At 35.9% G+C, this 14,205-nt stretch overlaps 1 protein-coding gene across 1 annotated transcript in view; it reads right to left on the bottom strand.

Moving 5' to 3' along the window:
• The window catches only part of KDM4C (lysine demethylase 4C), a 258,197-nt gene that overhangs the window by 84,479 nt on the left and 159,513 nt on the right, over positions 1 to 14,205 (bottom strand). The window contains 1 exon segment of the mRNA XM_083883663.1: positions 1,488 to 1,543. Within this exon segment, the coding sequence (XP_083739789.1) occupies positions 1,488 to 1,543 (56 nt within the window).

Genomic DNA, 14,205 nt, shown 5'->3' with positions numbered 1-14,205 from the left:
CCATTAGCTTTTGAAAGTATAGCATGCTCTATCTCTAATTAATATGTACAGAGTAAAGAAGGAGCAAAAGGAATGCACATGTTAGATTTTACAGCTGTGGAGAAAAAAGATATAATTGTAACATTTTCTGAAAACTCAAGAATTTGAAATGATAGCTATTGCTGAAAAACATTAAAAACTCCAAAACATGTAACAGTTATAAGGTGTTATGGAAACATGAAAAAAACTGTTTTTACAGAAATCCCATTTTATAAATCTGTAGAGCTAACCTACCGAGTGATAGAATGTAAACCCAAAAATCTTATATATAATTATACAAGAACGGTGATTTTATGCAAACTTCTGTGGATTTTCCTCTTAATTTTCTTATGAGACATTTCAAAAATTTAAATTGATACACAAAAAAAGATATACATATTTTTAAAGATGCAACACGGAAGCTATCAACAGCAAATATCAAAAGGGCATGATAAATTCTACTGAGGTAATATTTTTGTCATTCTCTTTTTATTTAGCAAGTAAACCAAGTAGCAAATTTAAGGGAATTTAAAACAGAACAAAAAAAATCAACTGAGAATTTTCATGTAATGGCAAAAATCTCCAATAAAACAGCTATAATAATAATGTTTTCTGAAGGCAAGATATGGCCTGAGTTAAACAAAAAAACCTTCTCCTAACTGGATGATTTACAAGAGTCATGAAATCAATTGCAAACCACTGATAAATAAATTCTTTCCTGGTAAGTGAAAAAGAATGTTGGACCTAGATCATGTCTTACCACTGCATTCCAAAGCATGAAAGAAAGAGGTCTACATGATATTGTTAAGCTACTAATATAAGCTAATTAATTATGAAATTATTCAAAATACATAAAGACTATTCTCCTATTGGGCATGAAAAACATTAAGCTGCAACATTTTCCACTTCAGCTGTTAGGGTTACTTGCTATAGTGTTCTGTCACCCAGATATAGTAATAGCATGATGCAGCAACAGAACTATTTTTGACAGTGTGTGATAGTGTGATTTTGATAGTGTGTGCATTTGAAAAAAAAACAAACTTCAGAATCGTAAATTATTTCAATATGATTAAAATTAAATAATTGAAAATACTGGGTTTAGAAGTTCCAAAGTATTGTACTGTAATTTTCAGAAGCAAAGAAGAAAATACACTTTGTTGTTTGATAAGACTTGCCCATGCAAACAATGATAAATGAGCACTTGTTTACTTTCTTTGTACAAAGGCCAGCAGATTAAAATTTGGAACAAGCAAGTGTATGCAAATACTAAAAAAAATTATGTTTTACTATCTAACTGTTTAACAAAATACCAGTGCCACATTTCAATAGAAGTAATTTTAATTCTGCAATGATTCAGCTTAAAGGGACACTGTCAAGTAATTAGGGTTACAAATGCTTTTGCACATGGGAATGGACTGGAAATAAAGTTTAAAATAAGCACATGCAGTCCTGAAAAATATATTACTTACTTTTTGTCAGTAGTTTGCTTTAATGCACCGCCTCTCAAATTACAGAGACAACATTCCTAAAAATAAAAATAGAGTAGAAAAAAGCGAGATTTAATGATAGTTTACAAATCAGTTCTATTCATCTGATCTTGAGGATAAGAAAACTGCTAATGCAATTAATTACTAGGTTACAAACTGTCACTTATAAGCATAGCACTTCCTTACAGGGGAAGAAAAGGATACAGTAACAAAAAAAGAAACAACTCACACAACTTAAAGAAAAAAGGCATTTGAGTATTACCTACAAAGTAATAGAATCAATTTGAAATGTAATTTAAAAAACAAACAAACAAAATTTAACCAGAAAACAAAAAACAACAACAACAACAAAAAATCTCCAACACTTTTAATCATAGAAAGTACTGCCATAGAAAGGCTGGAAACTGCCATACATTTTACACAGGTAAAATGAAGTACTATGGCACATAATTAGTTTAATAGAAGTTACTGAGAAACTAACCCATAAACTATTGATCTAGCTCGAATTATTTTATTTCTTTTTCTTTTTCCTGCAGTATACCTTCACTGCTTTTATCTTCAGTACAACGCCATCTCTTTTAGGGCAGTCTTCAAGGTGTTCAGCAGTCCCCAGATAACATGCCAAAAACCATGGTTTTTCCTACCTCTACTTAAAACTGAGCTTTCGAATAAATACACTCTTTCCCTCTTTCCAACCCTTCACTCTTTCTCTTCTGTCTCCTCCATTTCTGAATCTATTCTTTCCTTTTATTTCTCTTTTTTTTTTTTTTTTTTCTCTAGTCCCTTGAGAGGAACTGATGAAAAAGTGTTTTGAACACTTTTTATTCCTGCCTGTTTTTCTGGTCCCTACAAAGAACAAATGTTCAAAATAGAGTCAGGATTTTCTGTGACAGTATCAGTATATGAGAACGTGTCTTTTGAACTCCTACATTTAAGATGTCCTTGCAGGACAAAGAAGCAAACCAAACAAATACACAAACGAAGTGAAACCCCAAAGGACTTTATGTTATACTCCAGTCTGATCTTACCTTAAAAATTTCAATGATGAAGACTACAAATGTGTGCCAGAAATTTAACTGAATGCTACACTTCCGATGAAAAAAATCTTTCCTAACCATAAAAAAAAAAGCTTTCTTGTGATAATTGGATCTTCTTTGCTACTCAAACACAAAAATTTTGCCTTACCAATCAAAATCATGGAGAACAGAACATCCCTTTTATGGAAAATACTTTTAACTACTTAACAGTACGGCAGAGTTTTAAAGAAGAGAATTGAGGTTCACAGCCTTAGGATAGGACCTAATAATGTTCCAGTTAACATTTCCCTTTCTAAAACTAGATGCTGACTATTAAATCAGGTAATCCAAAGGCTCAAAACTCTACCACTTTCAGTAAAGTATCACTACAGTCATGGAAAATTTGCTCCTATTTGGCATTCAGTTCTGAAAGGCAAGCAGTTATATGTAAAAAACACATGACAAAACCATATGGAGATCCATAACATTACCTGGGATTTTGAAGACTATCTTAGCACAACCACAGGGTTACATTTTGGTACTGCATCATCTTCAATCTGATTCACCTTAGAATCTTGCTTACAAATAGCACAAGGAAAACATGTTTCTTCAGTACTTTCTTTGACTGATTTTGCCACCCTCAATGTCATCTATTGTTACTAGTGTTATCTATCTTTATAAACACAGCTTGATCACTGTCATAGTGAGATACTAAGAAACTGGGTCCAGTATGTTGATTTTATATATGATAATTGGGGATGCAAGATAAAAACAGTAAAAAAGGATGGGCATACATCTCCATGACTACATAAGAGTAAAAAATAAATAACCTAAGCAGCACAGAAAGCTATATTAAAATGGAACAGCCATTCTGGAAGAAACAAGTAGAATCTCCTAAAAAAAGAGCCATGGAGGACTTCCTGCAAATCTGATCCCCAAATCAGATTTTGCAGTTGTCAGAGGAACAAAAAACATTACTGTATTCCACATGTCACTGTGCCCAAAATTTGTTACTCTCGCTTTAAGACCCTGCAGCCAGAAAATGGAAATACAGGGATGGCATTGTCAAGGCCCCTTAAAAGTTGGAACCAGGAAGCAGGGAGCTCTCTGCTGGCAGCCTTTGCTCCTCTTCTGAGGAAGTTGCTTCCCACGGTTGGTTTTGGTTTGTTGGATTTTCTTTTTCTGGGCGTGCAACAGTAGCCACTCAGAAAAACAGCATTTTGCAGTAAAAACTGTTTTGTAGTGATTTCCCTACACCTGTCCCAGGGACTGTCATCCCACATCTGACAGACCAGTTCTGTTAATGCCCCCAACAACTGCACAGTGAGGTGGACATCAGCACCAACACCAGCAGGGCTCAGCAAGCAGCAGGAGACAGCAAGTGCTGGAGCTAATGCCACACCCACAGGAACTTATCTGCCACTAGAGCGGCTCCAAAAGCTCCTGCTTTCCCAGGAAGGTTCTTTCTGTCCACCACTTTTCTTTCCCTTTGGCTCCCAGATGCTCTGGTCAACTGAAAGCACCATCATGGGGTAGAGAGCTGACGCCATTTTCCCTGTGTCTTTGAAGCCATGCAGGCTCTCTGATAGGCACCATCTTCTAAATGCTTTTTCCACCACTTTGGGTCTCTCTTTGTTTCCCACAGCTTCATGAGATTTAACTATTTTGTATCTATTGATTATTTACTGGTTTTGGTGGTTTTTGCTTGTTGCTGTTATGCTTGTTAGTAAACTATTTTTCCACTTATATCTATCTACTGGCATTTGTTCCTTATGGGTGGAAAGGGAGTGGTTGAAACTAAGAGGAGGTAACTCATTTTAGAGTGTCCACCTCTTTACACTGCCTTAAACCAAGACACCAGTTCTGCAGAGCATGAACCTTTACCATTTAGACATAGAATAACATCTGCAGACTGGGGAAAAGACCACAAGTATAACTCATCAGAAATCTTTTCAGAAAAAACCTTCATTCTCCACTTTCAAGTGTGAACATTCAGGGGATCCCTCCTAAATTCTTTTTAATCTGAGTATCTTCTTAACATTGGCCACAAAAATACTTTAACTCTGCTTTGCAAAATAAAAAGTGCATTTGCTCCTTTTTGAAGAGCTTTGACGTTCTTAGTTCACTTTACTTCAAAATTTGTCGCTTGAAAAATGATGACATTTTTCTGCTTCTAATGGATATTTTTCACTTTTAAGGAAAACTTTCATTAGATCATCTGCTGTGCAACTTACTAATGCAACTAGACTGAAAATCCAAGGCCCTAAATAAATTTTACAGATAAATTCATCTAAAGTAGCACAAGAAGAGACAGAAGTTGTTATCTATGGTCCTTCTGAGCTTGGCTGTCCGGCTATCTCTGCTCTTCAGACACCATGCAAATGAGTTAATCTTTTGGGTCCAGATTTCAGACAGAGATGTGACCTTGCTTGGAAGAAGGAGCGGACTCACACTTGGTGTTGCTTAGGAGGGTTTATTCAGGGCGAAGGCCCAGGTGGTCAAAGAGTGGTTTGCAAAAGTTCTGGCTTGCCCTTATCAACATGGGCGTTACAGATGGAAATGAAGGGGAGGGGTTTAGGTACAGGGAGGCTGGACTTCGACATGTAGGGGAAAAGGGGGTGTGAATGATACCCGAGGTCTGGCAGAGCCACCTGGCCGCTAGAGCCATCAAATACCTGGGAGTGTCTACAGGTAACATACAATGGGTCTACAATGGGCTAGGCCAAGCTATCAGAGACATACAATAGGGATGGCTCACCCTATTATGTGACTTGATGACAGCCATTAAGGGAAAGGGGTGGGGGTGGATGAACACTTACAGAAACTTATTAACAAAAACTACAGACATTTTAGAAAACCCAAAATGCACACTGCAACAGTTATCTTTACCTACTAACTACAGAGCTTTGACATTAGGTTAAAAAAAAAAGAAAAAAAAACAACAACAACAACAACAAAGAAAAAATATAAAAAGAGGAAAAATTAAAGGGAGCAGAGCAGCCCAAACAAAAGAGAAAGTGGCTCTAAATACCTTCATTACAAGCTATAAAAAGATTACCCTTATGAAGCACCTATAGGAACCAAATATTATGTCCTCTAATAAAACACCTACAGGTATCCCTGGTGAGCAGAAAGTGTTGGTAGGTACTTGTTCACTATCTGCTGGACACAGACTATAAGTAATTACTTATCCCTTAGATCCCTAAGAACAAGGAAATTTCATCAGCATTCATAGGAAATCTGTGTGGTTTAAACACAGATTTAAAGCCCATTAAGACAGTTCTGTTAATTATGCTTGCATTGCAATATATTACAGAATCACAGAATCACTAGGTTGGAAGAGACCTCCAAAATCATCCAGTCCAAGCCATGCTGTAACACCTCAACTAAACCATGGCATTGAGTGCCACATCCAGTCTTTTTTAAAACATATCCAGGGATGGTGACTCCACCACTTCCCCAGGCAGATCATTCCAATACTTTATCACCCTTTCTGTAAAAAACTTTTTCCAAATATCCAACCTCTATTTCCCTTGGCACAGCTTAAGACTGTGTCCTCTCACTCTGTCAGTCATCCTACATCCAGGCAATATGGCTATTAGTTTAACTTTTGTTTCAATATACTACAATTAATGAAAACTTAGAGGACCTGATACTTCAAAAGACTAATATTCCTAATAAAATTATATGTGCCATGGGTGGCAGTGAAATAACATGTGAACTAGTAATCGTTTTCCCTGTTACTATCCATGAAGCACATAGACCTGCTGAGGTAGTCCCGCACTCCAAAAGCACTTCTGCTATAAAGACATGCTGAGAGAGTTGTTCAGCCTGGAGAAAAGTAGACTTTTTGGGGACATCTCACTATGGCCTTTCAGTATTTAAAGGAGGCTTATAAAAAAGATGGGGGAAAACATTTTAGAAGGAGAAATGGTTTTAAATATAGATGAGACATAAGGAAAAAGTTTTTGACAGTAAGGGTAGTGAAACACTGGACTTTGGTTGTCCAGAGAGGCAGTGAATTCCCCATCCCTGAAAACATTCAAGGTCAGGTCTCTTAGCAAACTTACAGGGCTCTTAGCAAACTGATCTAATTGAGAATGTCCCAGCTCATAGCAGGGAATTTGGACTATGCAACCTATAAAGGTCCCTTCCAAACTCTTCTCTGATTCGGTGGTTCTGTGTTCTCACAGAGAAAGAGTGTGTCTGTGCATCCCTGCGTGCCTGCTGTCAGCCTATATGTAAAAATCAGAAGAAAAATGTATTTCATTATAAAGGACCACCTTAGAAGGCATCCAATCTCTCCTTCATTATTACTTTGCAAATCCTTTAAACAAGTAATTTTGTCACTTGTATTTGCATTAAATAATAATTTCATAAGCATATTATTTTATACACATCTAAATTAAATCTTAGACCATTTTAAATTGCTCATCTTCTTAAAAATCTCCATAACATTCTAGAATTACAAGAAGGATTTCTCTCTTCCAGTATGTGTACAAAGTAAGATAGCTCCATATAATTCACAAGTTTTATACAGTAACATCCATTAAATCTTTCAGCTTTTTTTATGGAAATGATGCAGTTTTTTCATAATAATACATATCATATTCACTGATTCTGGACTAAATGCTTCCGCTTGCTTTCAAGGAAACAGCTTTGCAACCAGCAACCCTAATCTCACTTCTCTGCTTCAATCACTTCAAGCAATTGCTGGAAAAACCTCAAGTCAGTGTGAATTAACCATGCTTCCTTTGGTACATACATCCAAAAGATGGATCACCCTTTTTGGAAGGGTATGTTGCTACTCAGGCATAGCTGCATATTAATTATTGCTGCATGGTTAACGATTACACAAAACCCAAACCTGTTTACACTCATTTATATTTTAAAACAAATACATTTGTTATTTATAATGGTTTTTTTAGTGTCTGCCAAAACTCAGTCATATTCACAGTCACACTTACAAGAAGTAGTTTTCACACTTCCATATTCCCATACTTCATCAGCAATAGCTATCTCCATAGGAGACAGGAAGCTGTCTGACACAGCAAGGCAGTAGAAATCAGCCAAGCCATAGAAGAGGAATATATACTAAGTCATCTAACAGTTATTTTTATTGAAAACTATGACCATGCACCTTTCTTGTTAAACTGCTATTTCTCCTTTACTAAGGTCCTGTAAATTACAATACCATCTCCAAAGAATTAGATTTATCCAGTTAAATGAAAAAAAAAAAAAAAAAATGCTTATGTCAGTGGAAGACAGGGTAAAATAAAATATATCTTACTCTTAATGAATTGTGCCTTACATGTTTTCAAAAATTTCCTCTTAAAATGTAAGAGGAACATGGCCCTGTTCTCCCTTCTGAAAAGCAATGAGAACAGATCTTCATTGATGTCAAGCAAAATATGTTTCGTTTTTATCCCACATCTGGGGAGATGTGCTTACACAGCCATGACTTGTGTGGCACATGGACAATAATCTTCAGGATCTTTTCTACAGCAGCAGCTGACATCACTGCTCCGCAATCTTTTGTCTGTATTCTAGCTTCAGTATCTTGCACTTTTCTCTAACTACCTCTTTTTTTCCAGGTTACCTCAGTAATTTATTAAGATCTTGTTCATTTCTGATTGCCCTTCACAGGCACCACTAAAAATAAGCCAAAAGCTTGTCTTCAGCTAACATCTCCTGCAACAGCTTCTGCAAAAGAGATAACTATGCAGGCTGTGGCTGGTCAAGCCAGTAAAAATATTGTGTGATGCTTGACAGATGCAACTGAAAAAATGAGACCTGGAAAAGAGGTTGACTAGACTTCATAAAGGGGTTGACTAGACTTCATTAAGAAGGTAGTTGCTATCGAAGAAAACTAGCAGCATATTCAAAACAAAGAAACAAACAAAAAGCAGAAAGATTCTTCACACAGTATGTGTCTAACCTACACTGCCAGATCTGGGTGCTAAAATTTTACACTATTTTAGAAAGAAGCTGCACAAGTTCATGAAAAGGAAATTCAATAATGGTTACTTTTTACTAAGGAAATAGAAAGATACTGCCTTTGGCTAAGACAATTTCTTATTTACATATTGTAGGAGATTGAGAATGCATTAGGAATGCTTGCTCAAGAGACAGATTCTTCATCAGGTATTAATTTCTTGCTGTGAAAGAGAAAATAACAGACTAGAACAGACTTCAGTTTAATTCTTATGGCCCATCTTACTGTTCCACATAACCTGCAGTTGTAAACCTTCATATGCAGAAACAATACCTAGATATTAATGAAAATCAAAATGCTTGCTACTAAGTACACATTGAAATATATATTACATATAATATACATTTAATTTTCCCACTCCATGATCCCAAAAAACAACAATATTAATATATAATACAATACTAATACATTACAATATATAATACAATACTAATATATTTTTATCATTAATTTAATAAGTTATTGTGGTAATAACTCTATTGTCACAGCTTTATTTAGCAGTGATTTTACCTGAAGTAGTATTTTCAAGTAATTTCAATGAATGTTGGCTAGTGATCTGAAGCATTGCATTAGAAAGAACATTAAAGATCATTTCATCCAACTCCCTTGGCATGAGCAGGGACACATTCCTAGACCAGGTTGCTCAGAGTCCCATCCAACCTGGCTTTGAACACTTCCAGGGATGGGGCATCCACCACTTTTCTGGTCAGCCTCAAGGTAAAGAATTTCTTCTTTACATCTAATCTAAACCCTCCAACAATTTAAAGTCACTACCCTGTGATCATGTCTTAAGCACCAAGTAGGACACTACCTATTCAGTAAATCATGTATTTCCACCCTTTTTTCATCAGCTATTTTTGCTGTCCACTGACTTTGACTAGTATCTAAAATCTTAAAAAAAGTGGTTAGGAAAGGTTTGGGTTTGGGTTTTTTCCCCTGAATTATTTCTAATGAAAGGTCAAAATAGTTTCAAGAGTCAACTGCCCCCAAGTTGTGTCACAATAATACTGATTTACTAGTCTCCTTTAAAAGCAATTAATTAAAACAGGCATCTAATGTTCAACTCTGTCACAGCTAAGTCAAATAGACACAAATTGTAGGGATAAGGCTGTTAAATATATTTTGTTTTCTTCAAGCCATTCTGGTTGGCTTTTTAGATAGAAACATTTGAACTGAAAATAGATATCCTTAGTCTTCCATCTTTTCTCTCAATTGATGGTAATGCCCAAGGTCACGCTCCTAGTAGTATTAACACAGATGTGCATTTGGATATGGCATTGCTACAAATTACCTATCTCAATTCCCCAGCCTATTTATATGTGTCTATATTTATCCTCTTGTACAGAGAAATGGATTGGTGTTTCTCTTGAAAATGTTGTTTTCAGCAATGGTCCACTAATGAATATGTTAATCTTTCTACATCAAGGGAATAGTTTTCACTTGGAAAACAGCTTTCAAAATTATTGAATTTTAATTCAAAGTCCACTACTATATCCACTTTGAGCTATTACTTTCAGAAACAAAATTCCTTTTTTCAGTGACCAAATATTTGCAAAAATTAATAAACTGCAGAAAAATTTATTTTTATCTAGTAAAAGATTCAGATTCAAATTCCTGACAAGGAGCACCATTCTTAACAAAGTTGTTAGATGCTACCAGTATAACTCACAACCTTCCTTGTATTGTAAGTGATGAAAGTTGATTATAGAGGCTGAGTAATTCCATGAAAGAGATACCCACCACAGGCCACTATCTATTTAACATGTAGAAAGATTTGGCTGCAAGCCTCAAGTAAGTTCTTGAAAATAAAATGTGACCACACTTCTTTCATGGATGTACACTTTATTCTTTCAGATACATCCAAGTCTGTTCAAGACATCCACCTTCGGGGATTTAAAGTTTACAAATCATCAGCTACTTAATTTTCACGTTCTAGTAACCTAATTCTGCAATCATTCAGCCTGCCTTGCCCTTGATTTAGGGACAGCCAAAAATTTCCTTGCAGGTAGAGCTCCCACATCATGCCAACATAAAGCAGCAATAATAAAAAGAGCAAGTGGTGTTTCACTACACTGTCCATAGCATTACTAACAGTGATCTCCAAAACTGCAAAGAGCAGGAGAGAGTTGGCTGGGGTAAGACTTCAAAATGACAGGAAAGATAGGTAAGATGAAATATGGGAACATGGAGAGAATTCCACAGCCGAAGAAGGAATGAGAACTGAGGCTGAGACTGAAATAAAAATCAAAATATTCATTCAGGTAACAGCAGTAAAAATAACTCTCACACTTGACAGGGGTGGGTACTATGTAACCTTTCTCCCTAAAATGTACTTATAAGAAGTAAAACCATCCAAAAAGTATAAAATGGAGACTATTATATCCCCAAATTTGAAGTATTTTCTGTCATAGTGGTTATTGGTCACTCAGATCTAGAAGATCCTTATAGTAGAAAGAGCAACTGTTCCCAAGCAACGGAACAAGAAAGATTACACTTTCCCTTTCAAAGAGGAGCCAAAAGGAATGACATTAGCTTTCCAAAAATGTTAAACAGGCCATTGAAAACACAAAACTGATCATTCTTCTTGCAAAATATAGAGATTGCAAAAATCACTTTTACAGAGAGGAAAACATCTGAGGCAATTCCAAGCACAAATACAGGCTGGGTGGAGAATCAATAAAGACCAGCCCTGGTGAGAAAGAGTTGGGGCTGTTGGTTGACAGGAAGCTTAGGGTGAGCTGGCTCACAACCTAGAAAGACAACCACATCCCGGTTTGCATCACAAATAATGTGACTAGCAGATAAATGGAGGTGATTCTGGCCCTCTAAGAGACCCCATCTGGAGTTCTACATCCAGCTCTGGGACTCCAACAAAAGACACGCTGAAGGGGGTCCACAGAAGGCCAAGAAAAAGATCAGGAGGCTGGAGCACCTCTTCTGTGGAGACAGGCTGAGAGAATTGTGATTGTTCAGCCTGGAGAAGAGAAAGCTTCAGGGAGACCTTATAGCACCTTCCAGTACCTAAAGTGGGCTAAAGAAAGATGATAAGATAAGGCTTCAAACTGAAAGAGGGTTGGTCTAGGTTATACAAAAAAGAAATCCTTCATTATAAGAGTGGTGGGACACTAGAACGGGTTGCCCAGAGAAGTTGTAGATATTCCTGGAAATTCCAGACATTCCTGGAAACGTTCAAGGCCAAATTGGATACGGCCCGGAGCAACCTAGTCTAGTGCAAGACCATGTCCATGTTTAAGGTCCCTTCCAACCTTTTTATAGTTCTATGAACACTGAGACTAAATGCTTAGCAAACAAAACAGGAATGATGGTGTATCTAAATATATATTTATATATGACCAAAAAAAGGTAGGCTTATTCCCATTATTATAAACAGCAAATATTAGATTTAAAGCTGAGTATCTTCAGAAGAAAATCCGTACATTTAAGAAAACAGCATAATACCAGCTGGGCAGGTCAGAATATCCTGCTACTAGGTATTTTTAACATGTTTTCCCCCTCAATGACTTTGCAGCAGTACCTCTAGAAATCAGGTATGGTCTTTGAAGATAAATTAAGATTTGTTGAGATTGAGGGAGCTTTTCTGGTCCAATTCCACCTCCAAGCAGGGTCAGATTCAACACTGCATCTGACTGAAAACATAATTCACCCTGCAGGGAATCCCTTCCTTGTAATTTGACAATACCCACACAGCTGGAGGTAACCAAAGCTGTCAAGCTTTTTGACATAGGTATCAGTGGCAAAGGTTGATTTGGCAAACTCCAATGAAGGGAATGAAAGGTCAAAATGAGCTCTGGGTTTGAGCCTTATGGCACTTACATTAAAAACGTATTTTCTGAGTTTAATGGTCTTCAGTTTGGTTTCTGTAACAGCATCAGAGAAACCTCATATTTACAAACCTGTAAAAATATGTTGTTTCAAAGACTAAGTTTTGCAAGCAATAAATATCCTGATACTAGTATAATACCAAAATAAGAAAGAAATATAATGCTCCCCACATCTGAGTCCATACATGATTATCATCAGCATTTAAAATTCTCCCAGTAAGTCAACTTTTTTTGCAGAGAAGGTTTGCAAAAATCCAAATTTAAAGAAAAAAAAAATTAAAGTATTTAAAAAAAATAATCATCAGGTCTTATTTTTCTGTAAACAGAAAAAAATCCCACAGAAATATTTAGGGTTTTTATTTTTCTATTATGTCCAGATTTTCCTGTCCAATAGTTTCTTTTATTAACAATATTCAAATGCATTTAAAGCTTGGCAGAAAAATCAGCCTGAAAATCAAGACACTGTATAACCAACTCACATGTATTGAGTTAATTTTGCCAGGTAACAGGCTCTGAAAACAGTAGTTTATAATGGAAGCAACACTGTATCAGCAAGAAGAGCACCACTACAAAAAAACCCCATCAAAATCATTATTTTCAATATAGCAAAATCAGGCAGTTTCTGAGCAGGAATGTGGAAAAGCTCTTACATGCCACTTTTCTGATGCCTTTGAGAAAAAGAAATTAAAAATCCTTCAAACTACATAAAGGGCCACTCTAACTATAAAATGCAAATAAATCCAAAGACTGATTTTCGTAAGTAATATACAAAGCATGAAATGGTCACCTATAGAAAAAGAATTTCTGCAAAGCTATTTAAATACATGATCTGTTCTCAAAATCAGTGCCAGCTAACCAGATTAGATACTTAACAGTTTCTGTAGTGCTGTGGAGAACAATGCAAGAATCACTTGTGAAAAGTCATGCATCCCCCTTTGTAGCCTTATGATCATGATCTACCTGACCATGAAGCAAGCCATTGAGATGTATTTACCTGTTTCCTGACTTGTTCTTCTTTCTGTCTCTTTCCTGTCCCAAACCTCGTGTCCTCTAAATAACAAAGGTACTCCATGTTTATGCATTATAGCTATTAGGTGACCACATCTTTACTCACTGTACAGTACATTGCATTCACTACAATGCCAGTCATTATTCTTCCTGACTTCACTAACTTCTTCTAGCTGAAGCATTTAAGATTAATGAGGCGTTTGTTCTCAATCAAAGCACTTTATATGAATACAGTTACACTTTCAGGATCCATGAAAATGACTTATTTAATATTATTTGATTTTTTTAAATTGTTTTGGGGGATTGATTTATGGCTATTTTTGTCTATTACCATAGACCATTCTGTATCACTCTTCTCTTTTGTCAATAACTGTTATCAAAAAGGACCTACTGTCTAGTAGAATATAAAGATGTATTATGTATCATGAATGCAGGTACATCCTAGAGGGTGAAAATTTGACATAAAGTATTGTAAAGTATACTACTTCAGCTACTTAAAGATGCTGAAACTGCAAGAAATCAGTACGCTTCTGAATCTCAAAATCAGTTTCCTCTGATAATATAAAATGGAATAGCCATCAAAGAAAAGTCTGGCTCTGTCAATCAAAATCCACACAGACATTTTTGTATTTCCATATTTTAATGATGTTCATAGTTGGGACCTACACATTAAAAAGTTTGATTTAGCTATTAGACAACTCTCATTCCTACAGTGCTCTCACACTTCATTGCTATCCAAAGTCATATTGATATACAGAAGCCTAATAGAGACCAAATTTTCCATAAAGTTAACATAACTGCTATGGTTTTAAGAAAGCATAATTTAACAGAATTTAAAA

The sequence above is a fragment of the Zosterops lateralis genome (assembly GCF_965231275.1).
Source record: "Zosterops lateralis genome assembly, chromosome: Z".
Lineage (NCBI taxonomy): Eukaryota > Metazoa > Chordata > Aves > Passeriformes > Zosteropidae > Zosterops > Zosterops lateralis.
This window is presented reverse-complemented; position numbering and strand designations above follow the sequence as displayed.